General features: G+C 41.5%; 1 protein-coding gene across 3 annotated transcripts; it reads left to right on the top strand.

Moving 5' to 3' along the window:
- The first annotated feature begins 1,482 nt into the window (after positions 1-1,482).
- On the top strand, positions 1,483-23,523 carry fn1b (fibronectin 1b). 3 transcript variants are annotated; one of them, XM_054619257.1, is made up of 46 exons: positions 1,483-1,775; positions 2,067-2,192; positions 2,478-2,615; positions 2,903-3,034; positions 3,416-3,553; positions 3,632-3,778; positions 3,871-4,059; positions 4,276-4,458; positions 4,852-5,028; positions 5,509-5,664; positions 5,764-5,892; positions 6,022-6,165; positions 7,658-7,779; positions 8,688-8,856; positions 8,946-9,122; positions 9,377-9,505; positions 9,607-9,696; positions 9,787-9,981; positions 10,823-11,101; positions 11,215-11,478; positions 11,566-11,660; positions 11,991-12,159; positions 12,336-12,422; positions 12,606-12,797; positions 13,723-14,001; positions 14,206-14,397; positions 14,525-14,614; positions 15,273-15,539; positions 15,671-15,787; positions 15,886-16,047; positions 16,134-16,289; positions 16,401-16,517; positions 17,197-17,466; positions 17,555-17,742; positions 17,827-17,914; positions 18,006-18,185; positions 18,289-18,378; positions 18,868-19,056; positions 19,316-19,405; positions 19,825-20,276; positions 20,406-20,544; positions 21,167-21,328; positions 21,431-21,556; positions 21,656-21,762; positions 21,892-21,978; positions 22,770-23,523. In XM_054619257.1, the coding sequence occupies exons 1-46, from the start codon at positions 1,634-1,636 to the stop codon at positions 22,845-22,847; spliced, it is 7,395 nt and encodes a 2,464-aa protein (XP_054475232.1). In that variant the 5' UTR covers positions 1,483-1,633; the 3' UTR covers positions 22,848-23,523. The 3 variants fall into 3 exon arrangements, with proteins under 3 accessions (XP_054475232.1, XP_054475212.1, XP_054475222.1); XM_054619237.1 differs by lacking the exon at positions 13,723-14,001; XM_054619247.1 differs by lacking the exons at positions 2,067-2,192; positions 13,723-14,001.
- Positions 23,524-24,400: the final 877 nt, after the last annotated feature.

The following is a 24,400-nucleotide window of genomic DNA, read 5'->3' on the forward strand; positions in this document are numbered from 1 at the left end:
CTCCCACCCATCCTTTCCACCTTCTACAGAGGAACAACGGAGATTGTCCTGACCAGCTGCATCATTGTCTGGTGAGGGAACAACAAGTTAGACCACAATTCCCTAAACAGGATAGTGAAGTCAGCCGAGTCAAGCACTGCGAAAGAAAATCTCTCTTATCTTTAATGGTCGGGACATCTGAGTTCATGTATTAATTAAGGTGCCAGAAGGTCCCAATTTTTCCTAACAAAACACTGTAAATTAATTTGATGATCAAGTTAGATTTACTATGTTAATTCTTCAAAACACAATTGATTCTGTCTTCAAAAGCAGAAATATTATCCTTGATACTTAAGTTACAAAAAATGTTAACTTATAACAACATTTCTTCTTTTCTGAACGGGGAATACCCGTCTTTAGAATAGGATATTGCACTTAACAACATGAAAACAGAAGACTATGATTTGCTTGGAAAAGTCATGCAGACAGAATGTGAATTATAGACATAAGCAGGTATACTCCATGACAAATGAAGAAAGAAAATACTGATGTATTTCAAGCAGGGTCCAGAGACAATGTGGGTTTATGTATATGTGGTGGGAGGTAAATAGGATTGAGGTAAGACTGGCTAAAGTGTTTAGTAATACTGAGGCATTTGTGTACAAATTATAAGTCAACTTGTTATCCAAAAATGTTCCTTTTTAATAAAGGAAATGAAAATATGTTGATAGTGACTAAACAGTCAACAAGAAAAATTGTGATTGTCCATGTTTCTGCTCTTCTTGGATGCAGAAAGACCTATAGAGCCTGCTGCACAGGGGCCAAAAGCCACCATGGGACCCCAAAATAATTGAAAATAAAAACAACATATTATAAATGTACTGCAGGATATTGTAATAGAATCTCAATACACATAGTTGCACAAATCCCAGAGATGTGGGACATTTGGGGATTTGGGGAGATTTAACACTAGGCTACACCTAATATTTAGGATTGTGATACATTTTGTTTTGTTGTACCATCATTTGGAAGTTGGGAGTGCTAAAACAAATGTATCACCTTACTTCCTTTACCTTTTAGGCCTACTTCGCAGTTTGTCATTCTGATATGTTATCTGAACATCCATTTTTCTCTCCATCACACTGGTATGACAGATACTGGTGTCATCTCACCTGAACTGATCTTTGTGACTTCAGATGCACTTTCATCTTTATAACTTCATGTTTTTTTTCTTGTCTTGTGGCTTCTTGTCTTGAAAGTGAAGTGTCCAGTGTCAGAATTGCCCACACTAAGGCGAGTCATCCGAGTCTCCAGTTAAAGCCCTCCCCTTGAGTAAACTCAGGATTTTAATTTGCAATTTCAATATCAAACCAAAAGTCAGTGGAGGAGACCTTTTTAAGATGCACCGGAGCATACCATGTGTAAAAGACTGCACCTCAATGGGCTGCAGCGAGAGAGACCGGGTATAAAGCCTCTGCTCTCCTCTCTCCTCGGTCTGGTGCACCAGCTGCTATAGGTGGCAGCGGGGATCTGATAATAAGGGACAGAAATTAGATCTCTCCAAGCTAAACTTTATTTCTGCACATGATTCTTTTGTAAAACTTGCTCTGCTAACTTTTTCTACTCTACCTTGAGATCCTTATTGGCCCACAACATGACTGGTGGCCCACTGACAGGGTTGCTGGTTGCTCTGTGCGTAAGCAGCGTGGTCCATGGCTTACCAAAGAAGAGCAAAAGACAAAGTGGCCAGTATCAGATGTATCCTGAGCTCCACGACGCAGCGGCCGTCTCTACAGGTTGGTACAAGGACCTCCATAACCATCAAGTGTTCTTGAGTTTAATTTGATTTTTTTTGATTATGTGTAAAAAGTCAAAGATTTTCTTTTTATGCTTAAGAAACTGATTTATAGTGCGTGTTGTATCAATTATTGTATGACTCAACAGCAACTTATGGCATACTTAATGATATCAATTATCATTGATTTCTTTTGAGATGAACCAAATCGGCCAAAACGTTAGTGGCCATTGTACGGTCCATATATTTAACATTCTTTATGTGACATATATTCCTATTATATGGTTTCTAGTCGGCTGTGAGGAAAACGGTCGCTCGTACAGACTGCATGAGCAGTGGGACAAACCGTACCTTGGTGATACACTGATATGCACCTGCAATGGAGAAGCAGGCATCAAATGTAAAACTAAACCTGAAGGTCAGTGAGAGACCAACCGGTTGGATAAAGAAATGTCGCAGTGGACCATTTCTTTGCAGGCTCACTTTCCACATCTGGAAAGGCAGTATCAATTGATTCAGAACTTTTTTGTCAATACCAACAAGTAATGTAAAAAAAAAAGTAAATCCCACCATGACTGAGACACAAGTCGTGATTTACTTCGGAAAAACTTATTGAGTAAACTCATTGTCAAGTCATCAGTGCGTATTTACGCAGCAATTTCAATATCAAACTATACAATTTTTTCCTCTCTTTCTCTCTCAGTGGAGGAGACCTGTTATGATAAGTACAATGACCGGGCATACCAGGTCGGTGAAACCTACGAGAGACCAAAGGAAGGGATGATGTGGGACTGCACCTGTATTGGATCCGGTCGTGGCAAGATCAGCTGTACCATTGCAAGTGAGTTGGGAGAAAATGCAACGGCCTGCATTTCAAAAATCAATATTAGACAGCTTTTCAATACAAATTAAATTATTTCTGGTTTGTCACTTCTGTGTTATTTTCTTGTCAAAAATAAGTGGATTGTCTTACCTGCTTCTTTCATGCATCGGAAACACAACATGACCTCTTTACTAAATTGTCTGCTACTGATTAAATATACAATCTGAATAATGAACATGTGTTATAAATCATATTAAAGACATCTTTTCAAACCAATGCAACTTAATAAATTTGGTCATTCACAGATCGTTGCCATGAAGGTGGGAGGTCTTATAAAATAGGCGACACTTGGCAGAGGCCTCATGATACGGCTGACTACATGCTGGAGTGTATGTGTCTTGGAAATGGCAAAGGAGAGTGGACCTGCAAACCAGTGGGTGAGTCCTTAATAAAACCTGCAGGGAAACCAGGACATCAACACTTTCCATATTATCTCTGGAATGGAGATAAATGTGAAATATCTCAACTTAAACATGCTCGCTTGTACATTCACCTGCCACCAAACACACACATAACTTAGACAAGGTTATTCCTCAGAAGCATGACTGTGTTTGATAGCATGGTAAATATTTGAGAACAGTCCAGACAAACACGGTGAGTGTGTGAGAGAGCATGCCTCTCCTCTTTGCCCATCTTACGCCACAGCTATTGATTTTCCCTCGGTTTATTTCTCCTGATGCTTATGATTTAATGTTAGATATTACAGTGTCTTGTGAAAAAACTGCAGCTGCAATTAATCCCCTGTGTTTTCTGAGCAGCTGAGCGTTGCTATGACAACAACGCCGCATCATCGTACGTCGTGGGGGAGACCTGGGAGAAACCGTACCAAGGCTGGATGATGCTGGACTGCACCTGTCTGGGAGAGGGAAACGGACGGATCACTTGCACCTCAAGGAGTAAGAGGAGTACAAACACATGAACACCCACTTTACATTTTCAGGGGTGGCTGCTGACTACTGTTTTTCTCCAAACAGACCGCTGCAATGACCAGGACACCAAGAAGTCCTACCGTATTGGGGATACATGGACAAAGGCGGACACAACTGGACAAACCGTGCAGTGCCAGTGCTTAGGAAATGGCCGTGGAGAGTGGAAGTGTGAGAGACACAACGCAGGCCGAAGTGAGATTAAAAAAACTCTTGAGCAAGTTAAATTTTCCTAAAAACCTTTCTCTGACATTAAACATTCTTTCTATATGTTTGGTGGTATACAGCCACAGGTGCTGTCGTGCTGACCCCCACCCATACCCGGATTCAGGAAATACCAGAGCCCCCCACCGAGGGGACGTGCCGCACAGACTCTGGAGCCACCTACAACGATGGGCAGCGCTGGTTCAGAAGCCAGGGCAGCAAGCAGATGCTCTGTACCTGTCTGGGCAATGGAGTCAGCTGTCAGGAGTGGGGTGAGTAAAAGAGGAGTCCCTGTAAAGAAATGAGGAATTATGATGATGAGCTCTGTTGTCTGATATGTTTCTAATTAGGTTTTCCTTGATATCAAATCAGTATGATAGCCCCCGATTCATGTCCCAACACTCAAATAATCGCCATTATTAGATGCACATTGCTTTGTTTCTACTATAATTACCATTTTCTCGTTCTTCCCCTTCCTATCTGTGCAGAGGCCAGGAAGCAGACGTATGGAGGCAACTCTAACGGCCAGCCTTGCTCATTCCCGTTTGTCTTCATGGGAAAGACCTACTACTCCTGCACCTCAGACGGACGCACAGACGGGCAGCTCTGGTGCGCTACATCTTCAGACTATGAGAGAGACCAGCAGTATTCTTACTGTACTGAGAAGAATGGTGAGACTGGAATAAAACCCTGGGCTTGACCATTTCATTGGTTTTGTAGATATCGATATATGCTGATGTTGTCCTTTTATTACATCACAGCTTTTCTCCACCACCAATTTATTTCCCTCTTCATATCTTACCTTTAAAAAGTCTGTACAGTGTACAATATCATTTTATTTACATCAGTAAATTAATTTAATTGTTCATTTGTGTTTTGATGTTAATTAATTTCACACGTAATATATCAGAGTTCCCTTTCTGGGTATTTGTAAATTTTGGTTTGAAAATAATAACATTCTAATATACAGAATATGGTGTAAATGTTGTCGGAGTCCTTAAACTCTAAAGAAGACACGGCATAGTGGTACGGTGTGATATACAGTGTCTCCATCTCTATTCCAGCCATTGTGGCAACACGTGGTGGCAACTCCAACGGTGGCCTGTGCCACTTCCCCTACCTCTACAGTGGCCGCAACTACACCGACTGCACCTCTGACGGGCGCCGTGACAGCATGAGATGGTGTGGCACCACCCATGATTACGACACAGAGCAGCTCTTCGGATTTTGCCCCATGGCTGGTGAGTATGCTCTTTATTTTTTTCCCCTCATGCAGTCACTTTGAGACTTGACAGTTAAATGTCTAATAACATTAACTAACTGAGTATTTAATTTTCTTCTAGAGAAAAGTTTAGAACAATAGTTCTGAAGGTTATCCAGTTTACATTCACAATATAAAATGTAAAATCCATATGTTAGTAAAAACATGGATATATTTTCTTTTGTAGGGGGTGTAATTACACCAAATTCGTTGGACTTTATTTCCTTTTGTTGTCACAGATGTTAATGACTGTTTGGTTTCATGGGTCACTTTTAGATAATTGGGAACATGTTGGGGTTTATGGTCATGGGAGAGTTATGACTCGATTAGGGCTGTTACATTTACCGCATTTGATCACATACAGAGTGGTGACACTTGGCTAACTGGACCAAGAAAAATTTCCGGCAAGAACACACACAGTACTGTTTTTATTTATTTATTCCCATCTGTCTTTATGTAGCCCATGAGGAGTCATGTACCACCAACGATGGAGTGATGCACCGTGTAGGCGATAAGTGGGACAAACGCCATGATGTCATGGGTCACATGATGGAGTGCACATGCCTGGGCAATGGCCGTGGGGAGTGGAGCTGTGTGGCCCACTCACAGCTGCGAGGTCAGAGAGCTAACTAACTTTGGATAGGAAACAAAGCTATTTAATTTGTATTGAAGCATCAAGGTATGCTGACTTCACTGCCTTTTTGTCCATGTCCAGATCAGTGTATTGTTGACGGCGTGTCCCATGAAGTAAGTCAGGAATTCCCCAAGCGCCACGACGAGGGCTACATGATGAACTGCACCTGCTATGGACAGGGACGTGGACGCTGGAAGTGTGACGCAATCGGTGCGTTCATGGCTCATTATCTCACCCACTGAATATAAATGATAACACACTTTTCATCTGGAAAATAGAAACCCGACCCTTCTTTGTCCCATCTAATATCCGTTGTCTTCCTCTGTTTTCTACAAATAGATCAGTGTCAGGAGCCACAAACCAGGGCTTTCTATCAGATTGGTGATATGTGGGAGAAAGTCATCCATAGCATCCGCTACCGCTGTTATTGCTATGGCAAAGGGATTGGAGAGATGAGATGTGAACCTCAGCAGACCTACACAGGTAAGGACTAATCTTCCAAACACCATCAGTTTAATGCTGCTTTCCACTTCAGTTGGTGTCCACATGGTCCATAATTGAATATGCTGGTTTAAGTGTTATTAATGATTCACACAGCAACAAACGTAATACAGAAATTGACCAAAATAATTAGTGCCCTAATGATGCAATTTGTGTCAAAGATCACACTCCTTCCCCTCAGAGTCTTAACTCACAGACATGATACACATATATTTAGGTTTAGCAGGACTTTCACCCTTATTTCTCAGATGTCCATTACGATTAAACATATCATAAGTACACTTAAGAAATCATAGATTTTCTTCTTCAGATCTTCTTCATAAACATTGCATTTGGAAGTTTTCTTAAAAATGATCAGAATCAAAGTAATCCAGTGATGGCGGTCAGTAATTTAGCACAAATTGCAAATAACTAATTTGGCATGACTTTTCATGGTGCAAATGTGCTTAAATGCAAACAAATATAGGGAAACAAATTGCAAATAACTAATTTGGCATGACGTTCAGATCCATTCAATATAGTTGTGATAACTTTGGCTGGTCTGAGGCTCAATCATGGGATTAGCGATTAAAGTCCTAAAACCCTACACACTAAAAAATAACATGCATATTATAAGATAGAATTATTGATTTGTATTATTTAAGTATTATTTAATTGGGAAAGTGTTAATTCCTCCAGTGCCTCTCAGTCCTTTCATGCAGCTTTTCCACTGAGTCACACAGCTGTTGGTGCTTTATTTGTGTTTGGTGTACTTATTCAACCCTCCTTCCTCTCACCTACCCCTCTCCTCCCATTACACGTCACTGAAATGAAAAGTTCACTTGTAGTGGAGGGAAGCGGGGGTTTGGTGTTTTTCTTGACTTTGAAGTCTGTCAAATGGAGAAGTGCTTGCCAATCACATCACCCCTGTCTTCCCCTCGGTCTTTGTAGTTGGAGAGGTTTTTCCTCCCCCACCTGATGTTTTTGTGCTGACTTGCTGAGGGGAAAGGGATGCTGGTTGGGGAGGGGGGGGACTCTCTGCCGCCAATGTCTCCCTCTAAGTAAAAGTTGCTTAATGTGGTACTTTGTACTGCAGCACATTGTGTGTCCTGAATCAAACATTGACCTTAAAAGTTACAGTTGCATCATTTATCTCACCGTGATAAATGGTGTGTGCAGAGCAGGGGTTGAAAAGCTATATGTAAGCTGGACAAACTGTGATGAATATAGTGCTCCGGTGTTATGTCGGACTGTAAGTTATCAGTGGGTGTTTGAGCTGGTTTGGCACCGTCTGGTGGTTTGGTTGTGTCCCAAAACGATGAAACGATCTGACAGAGCCTCACCAAAAAGTAGCAAACTTTCACCCACACTCTCTACAGGTAACACTGTTACATTATATGTCTCTGACAGAGTCTTTTTATTCATTGCTAATAGCAGTTTTGCTCTGTGCCTCTTTGTCCTACTCTCTCTCTCTCATCCTACACCTGCTTCTCAGACGGCCACGGACCCGTCCAGGTGATCATCACCGAGGCAGGAAAGCAGCCGGACTCCCACCCCATTCAGTGGAACCCCCCCTCATCTGTTCAAATCACCCAGTACATCCTCAAATGGAGAATTGTGAGTCACTCTTTTGGTTCAGGTTAGATATTGCCTCTGTAACATAAGTGAGCTCAAGTCTTAGCATTAGTAAAGGTGAGCAAACAATCAAGTGCTTTTGGTACTGTTGACTGAAGTTTGAACGTGGGCAAACATGGTGATTAGAGGGTTTCATGAACTGCCCTTTCCAGTCTACATACACAAACACACAGACTCCAATGAAAACATCCCCCTCTCTGTGAATTTCTGTTCACACACATCTATTTCTCTTTGAAGACCTCAAGGACGGACATGCTGGTTGAAATGTTTGTGAGGCTTAAGTGAAGTCAAACAGATTACCTCTGAAGGAGCTGATGTATTTTGGACAGAAAAGTCATGCAAAGCTCTCATCTGGCCAGCCTGCTGAGAAAGTTTTGTAGTTTTCCGACAGAGTGCAGAGCCAGTCTAAATACTTCTAAAGCAGGATGTGGCAGTAAATGGGTCTGAGTCCAGTCCAAAATATACATATATTAAGGCTTCATTTTCTGAATTAAAGAAATATTCCTTTAAATTCTCTCAACTTTCACATATTTCTATACACTTTTAGCATCTGTGCTTTAAAAATTGTTAATTACTATAAATATTCATGTTTGCCATCAAGAGTTTAGAAATCAAAGTTGAGAAAATTATCTTACCACATACCGCATATTTCTAATGTAATTATAGATGAAAAAAATTCCACTTTAAAGTATTCAAATATTGTCCATGTTTGCTCAAAAGCTGATGTCCAGAGTCCAAATTTGAGGTTGGAAACAGCTGCTGAGAAAAAGCTATCGATCACATGATCTTGATCAGCACAATAATATTTTCTGCTCTTCACTTTATGCTTTATGTTATAAAAACGGGACTTATAACCTCTTAACTTTTTATCTTATTACCCCCTCTGGTAGAAAAATACCCGCGCACCATGGAGGGAGGTCAACGTCCCCGGCCACCTCAACTCCTACACCATCAGCGGGCTGCGTCCAGGCATCACCTACGAGGGTCAGCTGATCAGCATCCTGCGCTACGGACGCCGTGAGATCACACGCTTCGACTTCACAACTACCCATGGTTCCTGTGAGTTAACTTAAGCGTATACATTCTCTCAATGCCACAAATCTAAAGATATGTTGTCACAGGAACATTATATCCCTTTATCTCTCAAGTGGAAACATCGGAGGGAGAGACAACCAAACCTCCTGCGGTGGTGGACACTTCTGAGTCTGTGACAGAAATCACCTCAAACAGCTTTGTTGTTTCCTGGACCTCAGCCTCGTCTACCATCTCTGGCTTCAGGGTTGAGTATGAGCTCAGTGAGGACGGGGCCAAGCCGAAAGTCCTGGGTGAGATCCTTTGAGCGTCACTCAAACTTCCATAATACCTCCATAATGTCACATCCAAACAACTAAATGGATTGATTTATTGGATAGTTTTCCTGTTGAGGTTCTGGCTGATGTATCTCAGGTTAATTGTGATAACCACCAATTCCATTAGGAGTGGGCAATATGGGTTAAATATCTGATACTTGCCATTGAGCAGCCCTCCTCATTGGATATACTGGTATGTGTATAAACTAACTTTTTGTTGGCTTCTCCAGATGTTCCTCGCACATCCTCCTCTATCACCATCGCTGACCTTCTGCCAGGACGCAGATACAACGTCAATGTCTATGAGCTCCCAAATCAGGGACAACCAAACCTCATTCTGACTACCTCCCAGACTACAGGTGGGAGAATCCTTCTTTCATGACAATAATATCAGGATTATGCAAGTACATTTTTAAACAAAATAAAACTTGACTGATTTCCATTCTTTTCCTTTCTCCAGCTCCTGACACCCCAACTCAGCATGCAGTGGAGGAGGTGGCAGAATCCTCTATCAGAATCAGCTGGTCCAGGCCTCAGGCTCCTATTACTGGTAGGAGATGTGTTTATACATAATTTAGTTGTTTGATATATAGATACATTTTATATTGGCTTCGTCTTACTTTATGTTTGCGTCTGCAAGGTTACCGGGTTGTGTACACACCGTCATTGGAAGGCAGCAGCACTGAGCTTAACCTGCCAGACACAGAAACCTCAGTGACCCTGGCTGACCTTCGACCCGGTCTCCTTTACAACATCAGCATCTACGCTGTGGAGGAGGACCAGGAGAGTGAGCCTGTTTTTGTACAAGTCAACACCGCCGGATCCCCTCAACCAGGTGCATATTTTTTAATAGAAATTATCTTTCAGTTAATAAAAAGGCTGAAATTTATGAAAACTGCTTTTACAATGTCAACCAATTTTATTTAAAAAACATTTTTTTTTTTTTACTAAAACATTTACAATATGTTATTCTATTCTGTGGATTGTAAATTATTCTTTTTTTTTTTATCAATTTTTATCTTTCTGTCAGTGAAATCAAAGCAGATGAAGTTTATACTCGCAGCTAAAGATTCCTTATATGGCCAGGCAGCTTTAGGAAAGGCTTTCCAGTGTTTGGGAAAGACTAAGCTTGTCAAAACATTGCTTTGTCAAAATATGCTTTTACAGTTATAACCATACCTTGCTTATATCTTCTTATCTTCATCTTAGTCTGTCGTGGCCCCTGACTAAACCCTCTTTAATTCATGGAACAGACACCTGTTAAGACATAGTTAAAACACTTATGAAAATCAGCCATGCATGTGCAACCCACACAAAGGCACACACACACACACACACACACACTTCATAAATCTTCAGTTTATCTTATCATTACTGACTCCCTCCTTGGGCCTGGCACGGCAAAACATACTATTTTATTATGCTAAAAAAACAAAACCAGATGCTGTTGGGAATGGCTCTGAATTATACTTTCTTTTTTAACCTATGTCTAACCTATGAATTTTTCTCATATTTATGTTTTATCTGAGCCTTTATTGTTAGGATCTGTAAATTGCTAAAGCTTTTTAGATGATATTGATTGATTATGCATTTTAAGCCATGGACAGTACATAAACAGCTAAAGGGTATCTTATAGACTATTCCTTGCCAATCAATCGACCACTTCCTGTCCACAGAGGAGGTCCCGGCCCCCACAGACCTGCAGTTCTACGAGGTTTCGGATATGAAGATCACCATCACCTGGACTGGTCCACCCAGCGAGGTGACCGGTTACAGGGTGCATTTCACCCCCATTGGTCCTGACGGCACTGAGACGAGGCTCCTGCAGCTGCCCACCTCACCCAACGCATATGCTGACATCACCCACTTGCAGCCGGGCACACTGTACCGCTTCTACATCTACGCCATCAATGGTTTAGTGGAAAGCAAGCCGCTGGTAGGAGACATGTTTACCAGTAAGTCACGCCATGGACAAAGGATCCCGGGTTAGACGCAGAGGGAGCACAATAACGTATATAGGATGAGAGATTTTCTGCCTTACTTATGCTATAATTTTCATCCCCTCCAGAACCTGATTCGCCCACCGATGTGCGCTTCACTGACATTGGCCCAGACAGTGCTATGGTCATCTGGGAGGCTCCCCGCGCCATCGTCAGTGGTTACCGTCTCTTCCTGAGCATCGAGGGCTCCAGCCCCATCGAGAAGAGGATCCCTGGCAGGGTCACACAGTACCCTTTGAGGAATTTACGTCCAGACACCCAGTACACGGCCGTCCTGCACTCAGAGCTCGACAATGAGCTCAGCGAAGGCATCACTACATATTTTACCACCTGTGAGTATTAAGGGAAACACAGAGTCTGCAGAGAGGATTATAAATTGTGGCAATGAAATTAATTAGATTTTTCTATCCTCCTCCCAGCTCCCCAGATGGGAAATTCTCCTGCTTTCAGCACTGAGGTCACTGATAGCTCTATCATTGTCACCTGGATACCTGTTCGCAGGTTCAGCTACAAGGTAGACAACTGCATCTTCTCAAAAGAAAAAAAGAAATCACCTCATCATCTAGAGAAACAACTGTTCATAATCATCATCACAGAATGAATGCTTCCCAATCAATATGTTCATACTGTTATTGGGTCAAACCCCTATTTGTAATGTGAAATAGGTTACTTGTAGATTACATCAACTTTACAAGGTGATAATATATCAATATTGGGTTTACTGCTTATTGCGCTGCCCCACGGTGGCCAGAAAAATTAAATATTACTTAATGCAGTTTTAACGTCTTTGCTGTATATTTAAAGGGTGTTTTTCAGGTGTCTGATCTCTGCCTCTTTCCCCCAGCTGTCTGTGCTCCCCAGCCAGGAAGGCGAGTCTCCCAGAGAAGAGACCTCTGACTCTGGACGTATTTATATTCCTGATCTGATTCCTGGAACTCAGTACACCTACAGCGTTCAGCCGATTTTCAACGGACGCAACCGTGGAAACCCCATCACCCGCAATGTTGTCACTTGTGCGTATCCAATTCACAATCACTATAAAATAAGTTGTATAACAGATCACCACATTGATTTAATACTGCTGGGGGCCCACATCGCACTGTTCTTATGAGTTTGTTTAAGAAGTTACTGCTACATCTAATCAAGTTTCTCATGCTTGTGTGATAATCTGCTTTCCTTTCCTTTGCAGCCCTTTCTCCTCCCACTGACCTCAGAGTTGACTCCAACCCTGTGACAGGAGATCTCACTGTCCACTGGGTAGCTTCCAAAACACCAGGTAAATATTGACTGTGTTCCCCACGCACTGCCTGCTCATTGGATCTCGCCAAGTCTAGACCTTGGCCTTTGAATGGTGTTTTTTTCCTCCAGGACAAATGTCTCTTCTCGGTATTTCCTTTTGACTCATAAATTGCAAGAACCTTTTGACATTATGTTCTACCTCCTACATGTTTGTCTGCAGACATCACAGGCTACAGAGTGACAAGCACACCAACCACCGGCCAGCGAGGAAACACCCTGGAAGAGTTTGTCAGAGCAGATCAAACCTCATGCATGCTAGAGAACCTGAATCTGGGGGCAGAGTACAACATCAGTGTCTTCACTACCAAGGGCCAATTGGAAAGTGTGCCCGTGTCCACAATTGTCACACCAGGTAGGTGAATCCATTCACACATGTTAATTGGCATCAAACACAAGTTCGGTGTGTCTGTGTAACAGAGGAGTAAAAGAATGAGATGAATTTCCATGAAAGGCTGGGTCGAAGTCAAACTGGAGCCAACTCCAATATTTCACTGATTGTCATCACAGTAATATTTTCAATATTCCCACCTCTACAGTGTATTCCTCCTCATGCTGAGACCTTTACCCTACATATACATTATTTTATTAATTGGCACAGTTTCATTTTTTTTTAATTGAATACATTCATGAAGTTGCATCAATGGACTTTTGGCCACTAGGGAGCAGAATAACAAAAAAAACCCTTAATTTCTCACCTTTTAAAGTTGTGGCTAATGGGTTAGCAGAAAAGTGCCTACTTGCACATTCAGAAGAAATGTCATATCATTGAATTGCCACCTGAAGAATTAGATTCAAAACCGACTGTCCCTTTAGTTCTGTCTGATCCCCACCAGCTCAACCAAAATTATCTCAAAATTATCTTGGACTTTAGTTTGCGAGATGTAAAAATAGACTAAAAGATCGATGGAGCTGCAGAGTTGGGGTCTATTCTCTTTTGGTTTGTTACAATGACCAACCCCTTTGTAAAAAGACATTGCTTAATGATCTATTACTAACATAATTGGTACCATGCATGGAGGTCATGTTTATTAATTGGGATGTAATAATTTTTTTGGAGCATGCACAGAACAGTATTATTAATCACTGCTTTATTTATAACATAAACTGTGAATGTCTAATGACTTTAGTACTTTTTAAATGTCTTTATCTAGCATGGCTACTGATCTCTGACTGCTTTATTGGGAATTAAATGATATAACTAATGTAATTATTATGGCTATGGGTCTTTCTGTCTCTCTAATTTTGCTTGCCTTTCGCAACTGACCTAACCCTTTCAGAAATCCCCACGCTAAGTCACATTGACTTTGTCGACATTACTGACACCACCATCGGCCTGCGCTGGATCCCTCTGAACTATGCTACCATTACTGGTTACCGGATAACGGTAGTAACGTCAGGCGAGAGCTTGCCAATTTTCCAAGATATGGTGGAAGCATCTACTGGTTATTACACGATTCGTGGTTTGGAGCCGGGTGTGGACTATGACATCAGTATCATCACTGTTACAGAGGAAGGGGAAAGCGAGCCGACCATACACACAAAGCAAACACAAGCTGGTGATTTCACTCTTTCACTCCATCTGTTGGGAGGGCTTGGGTTTCGATCTGAGAGAAATGATGAAGGCACATTAACAGTCCTTTTATTAACACACATAATTAACTCAAACACTATATTATATTTCAAAATGTATTTCTTTATGTCTTTGTAAATCTGCTTTTATTCAATTAACCTCTATAACTTTTAACCCCTCATTCTTACAGCTATTCCAGCTCCCACCAAACTGCACTTTAGAGGGGTGGGTCCTGACCACATCAGGGTTACATGGGCAGTCCCCAATGTTGCCACACCAAGCGACATCTCTCGGTTTGTCATCCGTTACCATCCTGTAGCCACAGACGACGACATCAAGGAGGTTAATGTTGGCGGATCCACCAACACCTTCGTGCTGGAGAGTAAGATGATATGTTTAAAAGTGTCTTACAGAAAGTTAGATTTAGAGTCCAAAAGTTGTTGTTTTTCTTTGCAATGCTCCATGTCAAGCCATTCTAACTGTATACTTATCTTCCCGTTTCCTTATAGACCTGCTGCCCAACACTGAGTACCGTATAAGTGTTGTCTGTGTGTACGGTGAACGAGTCAGTGAACCAGCCACAGGGACTCAGAGGACAAGTGAGTAATACAGTGGTTTCCCAAATGGATCAAGGGTGCCACAAGACTTGTTAATTTCCATTTCTTAATGTTGTATTTTATGTTTCATCACATTAAAACAAGGCAATATCTACATGAACTATTTTGTTTTTAAACATATCAAATTTGACGAATCAGAATCAAAGTTAAATATGCAATTATGCGGCAGCTAAGATTGGTGAAAATACTTCTCTGCTTTTTAACAGAACAAAATTAAGAAAATACATATAACATTTAACATATCTAATTTATGTTTCCTGTTTATTTAAAAGAGAAACAATATGTTTATGCAAATGGCCACAGTAACGTAGCCTAAAACAGTTGACTTCCTTTATTTCCGAGTTATTTAAAGGTAAGCTTACACATTATACTAGATATTTGATGTGTTGAAGTGTTATTTCATATATATTTCATACTTGAATTGAATGTTATTTGTGTTGTTAGCCCATTAAAAAAATCTTATAATAGTATGCATGTTGTTAATTCTGATCTATGGTTGCTTGTGTATGCATGTTTTGTTTGGGGGCCACTTGATTATGACACCAGTCCAAGTTAACAATCCATTACATACTAAAATGTTGTAATTGCCATTATCATTGCATGTCATTTAAAGTCTCTCTCCTAATACCTTTCCCTGCAGCTCTGGACTCCCCTACTGGCTTGGACTTCTCCGACATTCGCACCAACTCCTTAACCGTTCACTGGCTGGCTCCGACCGCTGCTATCACCGGCTACCGCATCAACTTCCAGAAGACGAGCGGTGGGCGGTCCAGAGATGAGAGGCTGCCCCCAACCAGGAACCACTTCACTTTGACTGGACTGACACCAGAGACAGAGTATCTGGTGTATGTGTATGCTGTCAACAACAATCAGGAGAGTCAGCCTCTGACTGGCACACAGGCCACCAGTGAGTTTTTATACTGGTTTCCAATACAACCTCTCCTTTTCTTCTCTTAGTGACACTAAATAGCTGAATAGCTCTTGATTTTTTTTTACATTTTAAAATAGTTTTTAAGTTGTTCTTCTAATCCTCTCCAGTCTCCGATGCTCCCACTGACCTGGTGGCAACATCGTCCACCCCGTCCAGCATCACCATTCGCTGGGACGCCCCCTCTGTTGCAGTGAAGAACTACAGAATCACCTACGGAGGCACAAGTCTGTACATGTGTTTTAAGTCACAGCAGTAATAGTTTCCTCCAAACCTCAACAATATTTGGAATGTTACAATCGGCTTTTCTTTACTCTCCTTCTAGGTGGTGAGGCTCCTCAAGAGTTCACCATCCCAGGCACTCAGACCACCGCCACCATCACCGGTCTTAAGCCTGGAACTGACTACACAATCACGGTCTATGCTGTTACCGGAAGAGGGGACAGCCCTGCTTCTAACACACCTGTCTACATCACGCACAAGACTGGTAAAAAATAAATAATCTTACTGGTAATTTCTTTTTGAGGTGTTAAACCAAATCTAAAGCCTGTTATGTGTCCGTCTGTCTTTCAGATACCGAGCCCCCCACTGACATGAAACTGACCGATGTGAGTGACAACGCCATCACAGTGCGCTGGTCTCCTGCTCAGGGACCAATCAGAGGCTACAGAATCACCAGTGTCCCCAAAAATGGCCTGGGACCATCCTACTCTGAGGTGGTAGCCCCAGGTAAGTCAGCCCAAAAAAACCCCACCATCTTTATTTTATTTATATCATTTTATATTTTTTCCAACACAGTATGCTCATCTCAGTGGCTCCTCTTCTGCTCCTCTGTTACAGATCAGACTCAGCTGACATTCACAGGTCTGATGCCCACTGCTGAGTATGTTGTGAGTGTCTATGCCCTGGGCAACGATGGACAACCCTCTTCCCCCGTGGTGGAGAATACTATCACTGGTTAGTTTGACTCAATTCAGTGAAAAGTGATGTAGAAAGACTTCATCTTTCTCAATCAAGGGATTGTTTTTGGCACAAGTGATGCAAGTTCCTCTCCATCAACATTTTTCAGTGCATTTATATGTATCGGGTTACAGGCGTCTCCTTTATTTCTTCCTGATTTCTTGATTTCCTTGATTTCCTGTTAGCGAGAAACAGGATACTTGATTATCCTATCAAACATCTATCTCAGTTTTTTTGGTTGAAAAAGACCAATGTCATCCGTAAGGGAATATACAGTATGTGTATGTTTACTTATCAAAACAGATCTCATAGGATGGGAAGAGGGTTTAATCATGTGTTGTTATGGCTCAAAGTGATTTGAAATATTTATTTTGTACCTATTAATTCATATTCAATTCAAAGTGCTTTGCAGCAAACATCCCTCTATGACTATGTTTTCTGCTGTTCATTGTCACAAACAGGCTGCTAATTTGCAGATCTATGACCAAGAGTCCTGGTGCCCTAAACAATAATCAAGCTTCAATAACGCTACTAGAGTAACTTACAACAGTTGAGACAAAATAAATCCCTTGTGTCGCATAAGATGTCTTTATAGCCCTAGAAGTGTAAGGTCTTTTATTGAAAACGACAGCTCAGAGCTGACATGAATTCCCCCTGTCTTCCTCCCATCCTGCAGCTATGGACCGTCCCAAGGACCTGACCTTCTCTGACATCACCTCAAACACCATGCGCATCACTTGGGACAGTCCAGACGGCACAGTGACATCATACCGAGTCCTGTACTCCAGCTCAGAGGACAGTGAGAGGGATCTGGTTCCAGCACCAAGAGGTGACCAGGACACTGTGCTTCTGAGAAACCTTCGCCCCGGGACAGAGTACACTGTTAAAGTCATCGCCCTCCATGACCGCACACCTAGCACACCTTTGGTTGGAACCCAGGCCACAGGTAGAAATACATAGAAAACATCAACACATTCATGACCTAACTTATATGTCCCCTGACTTCAATCCTCAATGTGTATTTGCTGTCTCAGTGATCCCTGCTCCGACTGGTCTGGCTATCTCAGAGGTCGGTCCTTCCACCTTCACCGTGTCATGGCGAGCCCCCAATGCACGCCTGTCCGGCTACCGTGTGGTCGTCAACCCCAAGAACATCAACGGTCCCAACAAAGAGATGAATGTTGCTCCGGACACCACACGTGTCGTCGTACCAGGGCTCATGGTAACAAGGGTTCTTATCTCAGTATTTACATGGATTCAATGTCAGTCAGTGATTAAATATCAACTGTATGTCTGTATGTTGTAGGTCGCTACCACATATCAGATACATGTCTATGCTCTGAAGAACTCTGTCACTAGCAGACCGCTGGAGGGAGAAACAACAACACTAGAAGGTAACTTGCTGCACCATAAATGATTTCCAGTCATCACCAGTTATTATGCACTGCTCTGTTTGATGTCTGTTTTCTTTCTTCCTCAATGCAGATGTAAGTCCTCCTCGGCGTGTGCGCATCTCTGATTCGAAGGATACTTCTTTCACACTGACCTGGCGCTCCAAGGAGGAAACCATCACTGGTTACCTCATCGAAGCCACGCCCCTCAGTGGCTCACACCCCACAATCAGAAGGACCATCACAGGAGATACAACCACCTACACTCTCACAGGTACAATAGACCTACCTGCTAAACAGACCTTTAAAAACAGGTTTACAGATGTAAGAATTGAAAGTGTGATTTAACTTTAATATTTGTAATTTATTTTCCTAAGGTCTGCAGCCAGGCACAGTATACTCTGTTAATCTGTATACTATAAAGGGCCCCACAAGGAGCGAGCCATTTACCCTCAGCGTTACAACAGGTAACTACGCAAAACTGTGTCTGATCTCCCTGCTTCATTGTGATTCCATTTCACGCTTTGTATCTTTAATTCTGATTTTGTCATATCCATAAATATTGATCTACATATAGTTGCTCTTGCTTTATCCCTCTCAACTCATTGCATACAGTAAATACATCACAATGTTAATACAATCAATGTAAAGGGTCAAAGGCAGAGAGATTAAAAGAATAAATCACACAATGGTTAAGTTGAATAGAGCCACATTAGACATTTTCAAAGTTATATCTGTCTCTGCTGCATCAATTTTGATTATTATTTCAACTTTCCATTGTGAGTTTTACAATGTTTTAGTGCACTGCTAAATCGGTGAAGTCTTAAAACCCAAATTGAAATGCGAAATGCGGCTGCAGCATTTTACATAAACACAACTACACAACTGTAACCCGACAAGGCACACACAAAGCAACAAGCAATCAGATGATCCAAGATACTGTTTTTTTTTCATAGCCAAACCAGTGCTCCAGGCTCCCACCAACCTCCAGTTCACATCTTTGACCCCCACCTCCATCTCCTTCGCCTGGCAGCCACCTGCCACACACATTACAGGATACTACGTCACCTATGAGGAGTCAGGAGGAATACCACGAGAGCTCAGCCCACGACCCCATGCTGGCCAAAACTACGCCACTATATCTGGTATGCCCTTGTTAACTGGTGCATTATCACTGCAAACTATATTGCAACTGGAGATATTGTATGGGCCGTATTTCTCACAGAAATAACATGTTTGTTTGATTATTTAATTTGGCTACCCAGCATTTTATTTTTCATTTCCATTTTTTGTGACAAAAAAAGTTACATACAGGCTCAAATGGTTAGGTCATCCTTTGACATGTTATCACAAGTCAGGTGCAACCAACTCTTTCCAATATATAATAATTGTTTCTCTCCTCAGGCCTGAGACCAGCCACTGAGTACATCATCAAGATCATCGCCATCCAGAACACACAGAGGAGCACACCTCTAGTGGGCAGAATCAGGACTCGTGAGTATTTTGAGACTCCTGATCTGTACAGTGACAATTGTGATGGTCAAGGTGATGCATTTGAAATTTCAAATGATTTATGGCTAAAAATCCTATAAAATGTAAGAGTTTGAATGGAAGCTTTAATTTGCTCAGCTGAATCAAAATGTCTATGTGCAACAGCTCAGAGGCTTTGAAAACAACTGTGCAGTTTATCAGCTTTAGTTCTCCTAAAACAACAATAATACTTTTATTTTGAATGCCTCCAGAAATGCCATTCAAAATATCTTGTGTGTTCGTAAGATGTACTTTGCCGTGAAGAAGTAGCCCAGCAATGCTGCATATTAGTCGCCTTCTGTTGGCTGAGATATGTTACTGCAGCTTTGCTGTACCCCCTCACTTCTAACCTGCTTGCTTCCCTAACCCTCTCTCCCGCTCAGAAACAGACTCCTTGCTTCCCTTGCCTCTGCCCCACCGCCCCGGAGGTGTTGGGGACAGGCTGGATGTGCCTGAAACTGACTTGACCAACACAGTCCAGGTAGTGGGCAACAATGGCCAGGATGGGCAGGGAGGTCAGAGCCAGAACGTGGAGTACACAGAGTACAACAACAACGGAGACAACAACAGATATGATGGGAACAGTGGCAACTCACAGTCTCCCTATGGGCAAGTTCGTGAGCCCCTGGTCTTTGTGCCCCTTCCTGATGCAGAGGGCCGCAGACTGCCCATCCTGAAGCTGAACATACCGAGTGGCACCATGTTTGGTAACGAGACAGGAGTGCCGCAAGAGGCCCAAACTCAGACCTCCATTTCCTGGAAGCCGTACAAGCAGAGCAACGCCTACCTGGTGTCCTGCCACCCCCTCACACACTTAAATGAGAAGATGTTCCAGGTAAGAGACGAGGCATGTGGGTTCCAGTCAAGCCCAGCCCATCATGCCGTCAGAACATTATCTGTCAGTCATATTAGATGAATAATCTCATCTCATGTGGACGAACCTTGCCTCTCTTTACCTGTCCAGGTCCGACTGCCAAACACAGCTACCACAGCTACCCTGATAGGACTCTCCCCCGGAGCAAACTATAATGTGATCGTGGAGGCTCTGATGGGAGCGCTCAAACACAAGATACTGGAGCAGATCGTCACTGCCGGGAACACAAGTAAGCTCCCTACAGCAACTGCTTTGTCCAAAGTGGGCTGGATTCAGTCAAAATTCAGTGTAAAGAAACTTCTGCTAATTAAGAACCTTTTATTTACCTCAGTGGCAGATCAAATCTGGCATTTTTCCTATTAGACACAGGCCTCTATTTATGATTTTCCGTGTCCCATGGTCAGTGTGACCTCAGAACTTCCTCCATGTACTTGTTATCTTCAATAATTGGTATTATGTACATTTCAAAACATTTATTCCATCAGTTCACCACTCTGCTGCTCTTAGCTTCTCTTCTCTAACAGAAAAAAACTTGCTCAGTAATTCCAGTTGTGCTGGTCATCCACCCAACTACACTTCACTTTGCAAGCAGTAAAAAAAATACTTACTATTGACAGAGCCTGCTCATTAGCTTACCCTAAATCAAACATAGTAATAAATCAGTAAATAGTTAACTTATTTGCTGCAACTGTGTTTTGATGCAATGAAACTTCAGTGAAAACGTTCCTTTTGGAAGCATAGTTAGTTTGTTTGTTTTTGCATTTTGGTTTGCAGCAGTTAATTAATCTTCAAGTAACTAGTGGCTTACGCAAATTGTTTTCTCGTATTCTTCCCCGCCCATCTTCCATCAGTCACAGAGGGAGAGCCCTCCACTAAGGACTCATGCTATGATGCCTTTACTTCAACCTACCACGATGTTGGTGGTGAATGGGAGCGGATGTCTGAAACAGGCTTTAAGCTGTGGTGCAGGTGCCTGGGTCTGGGAAGTGGCCACTTCAGATGTGATTCATCTAGTAAGTTTTTGGGAAGTTTTATTTCCTGGAAGTACATAAGCATTGTTGTAATTAGAGAACATGTGACTTTGTTTATCTAACTATTATTTTGTCCATCATTAGAGTGGTGCCATGACAATGGCAACAACTATCGCGTCGGAGAGAAGTGGGACCGCCGCGCAGAAAATGATCACTTGATGAGCTGTACTTGCCTGGGAAATGGCAAAGGAGAGTTCAAGTGTGAACCACGTAAGGCCATTTAAAGACATTAAGAAATAGTCTATGACTGCCTCAAAAGGATGTGAAGGAGACGCAGTTGAATTTAAATGTGTATGTACACCCATACAGACGATTCGGTGTGCTATGATGATGGAAAGACCTTCCAGGTGGGAAACCAGTGGCAGAAGGAGTACCTGGGTGCCATCTGCACCTGCACATGCTTTGGAGGACAGCAGGTACGAAATATAAGCCTCCCTGGCTTTGGGGCTGTTGTTCAGTGATACAAATAATGATTTGTGATTAACTTGTGGTGATTCTGTGAGTTAAGTGAAGCATGTACGCTTGTGTTTGTTTGGTCTCATCAGGGATGGCGATGTGAGAACTGCCGCAGACCAGGTGGTGATATTGATGCCAGTCTGCTGCAGCCTGTGAGATATGGAAACAAACTACAAGTGAGTGGATTTCCTGTAAAATAATTTCAATATCATGCTGTTATTTTTTTTAATAAAGAGCACAGGATTTCTTGGTATTTACTGTATACTTTCTCTTTTTAAGACATTTTTATGGCATACCATACAATTACTTTTTAATACTATTGTGACTTTTTAAAAACATTTTTATCACATAATATACTGTGACATTTTGATGGCACACTATTCTATGATACGTTTTTAATGGAATTTTTGACAACATACTATATTATGACTTTTTATGACATTTGTATGACACAGTATACTATGGCTTTATGTCTTTTTCATGAATTACTATTCTGTGACTCTTGGGACTTTTTTGTTCTAATTAAGTTTCATACTATCTTATGACTTCTTGTGATATTTGCATGACATCCTTTAATGTGATTTTCTATATATTATGACTTTTCTGACAATTTATACTATACAATTACTTGTTTAGTTATTTCTCCATTTTGAGTATAAATTATACTATTTTTATTTAGAACACAATAGATGTCCACAGACAAACACACACACACCTACTTGCACCACACCCATCTTCAAACTCCACCTTCATTTTGATCTCAACTACAAATCTGTAAAGTTTCGTGGCCGGATCTTGCAAGGTTAGGGCGCCATCACAGTCACAAAAGTCTGACAGAAAAACTGACACACACAGACCCACAAGGGACCACCACAGATGAAGAGTGTGAATAAATGTAATGACAATACAGTATTGTTTGTACAGAACCTAGGCATGTGACCTTACCTCTTCAATTCTTCCTTTCCAGAATATTCATTGCCCCATTGAGTGCCTCCGACCAGACCTGCTGGCAGACGCACTCGTTCCTCAAAATCCTCTGGAGTAAAGCTATGGACATCTGCTTTTTCTCCCTTTTCGGCCGCTGCACTGTCTCACCATTTAAAAGCCATACTGTCTGCAACTAAACTAAACGCCATATCGCTTTCTGACACATGTTTAGCCATAGATGTTACAATGCCCTGCTGCCTGATCAAAGTGATCCTCCTCTAAAGCCAGTCTTTTCACTGTTGACTGTCAAGTCTCTAAATTCATGCTCTATTGTAAAATGAAGACTCTTGCTATTTCCTTTTTTGTGTACTTCACTGAAAGTAATCCTGGACTTGTCACCAATCAGATTTATACACTTCTCAAATTGACATTTGTTGTTTATTTTAAATATTCATAAACACTTACTTATCAAAGACCAGAAACTGTCAGAAAGTAAGCATTGTGTTAGATGTCAATGTAGTTATTAACAGTGTTTAAATTGTCCCTGAAATTGTGCTTTTCTTTTCTGTAGCCCATCTTTTACTGAGGGGAAACACTGTGTGTGATTGACACATTGTTATGTCTTTTTACTAATTTATCCCTTTAATCTCAATGTGTGAATGTGTGAACTGGGATGTGAGAATTTGAACTGTTCTATTTTTATACTTGTCTGTTGTCCATGCCAATGTTGTTTCTACCTTTTGACAAAAATAAGCCCCTTATTTTAATAAAGCTGGAGAGATCCTGAAACCTTAGCACAATGTTTTGTTTTTTCTTTGTTATGTTTTTGGAAATAAGAGGTTTTAAGAAAAAAAGGTCAGTGAAAAATGTCTGGATCAAACTGAAGCCATTTTGGAAGTGACAAATTCAATGTCCTTAAAGTTATTATAAGAACTTTTATTATGTGTTGGTTTTGGCGGTCCCTGATGACAAAAGTGGTAGTGTTTTTGAGACCAAGCGTCCCTTTAGAAAACCTCTCATTTAATGCCACGAGTAGTCCTGATTCAGGTTCTCTTGGGCATCCCTTTACTCCAGCGGGCCTCTCAATACGCCCTTGGTCTCCAGCAGTGAGATGTTGGTTTTGGCTCCCAGCGGGGACCGGCAGAGCAACAAAGCTCTACTCATGGCCAGAGGAGGAGACGCTGTGGCCCAGCAATGAGCTCTCTTCCTCCTGCAGGTTTAAGGCGGGTATGAAGCCAAGAAGGAAGTTTCTGGTGAACCTGCAAGATTTTATCTTATTTTGTGCGGAGTCCAACCCTGTGGGACCGATAACAAGCATTGAGAATAACTATAAAGAATTAGACAGTCTTCTCGCTGATTGTTTACTTATGTTAGTCATATAGAGCCGTCGGTATTAGATTGCGATTTTTTTTAAATAAGTAATTTAAAAGTCATACTATAGCATGTCGAAAAAATCTAAAAAGTATGTTAAAATAAGTATTGTAAGACGAAAAAGTCAAAATACAGTATTACTCAAAAAGTAATAAAAAAGTAATAAAAAAGTCATACTATAGCATGTCGAAAAAAGTCATGAAAAAGTCAAAACTTTTCATTTCATAAAAAGTCATAGTATAGTATATTAAAAAAACACAAAGTATCAATATCATTGTATAGTATGTCAAACAAGTCATA

Source organism: Anoplopoma fimbria, chromosome 2, assembly GCF_027596085.1.
Source record: "Anoplopoma fimbria isolate UVic2021 breed Golden Eagle Sablefish chromosome 2, Afim_UVic_2022, whole genome shotgun sequence".
NCBI lineage: Eukaryota > Metazoa > Chordata > Actinopteri > Perciformes > Anoplopomatidae > Anoplopoma > Anoplopoma fimbria.

Excerpts from the sequence above, each read along its gene's own strand:
- fn1b (XM_054619257.1), top strand. The coding sequence starts at position 1,634 with ATGACTGGTGGCCCACTGACAGGGTTGCTGGTTGCTCTGTGCGTAAGC. Across the intron at positions 14,398-14,524 it reads CAACACCTTCGTGCTGGAGA|ACCTGCTGCCCAACACTGAG; the intron begins GTAAGATGATAT and ends GTTTCCTTATAG. Across the intron at positions 20,277-20,405 it reads TAAATGAGAAGATGTTCCAG|GTCCGACTGCCAAACACAGC; the intron begins GTAAGAGACGAG and ends TTACCTGTCCAG.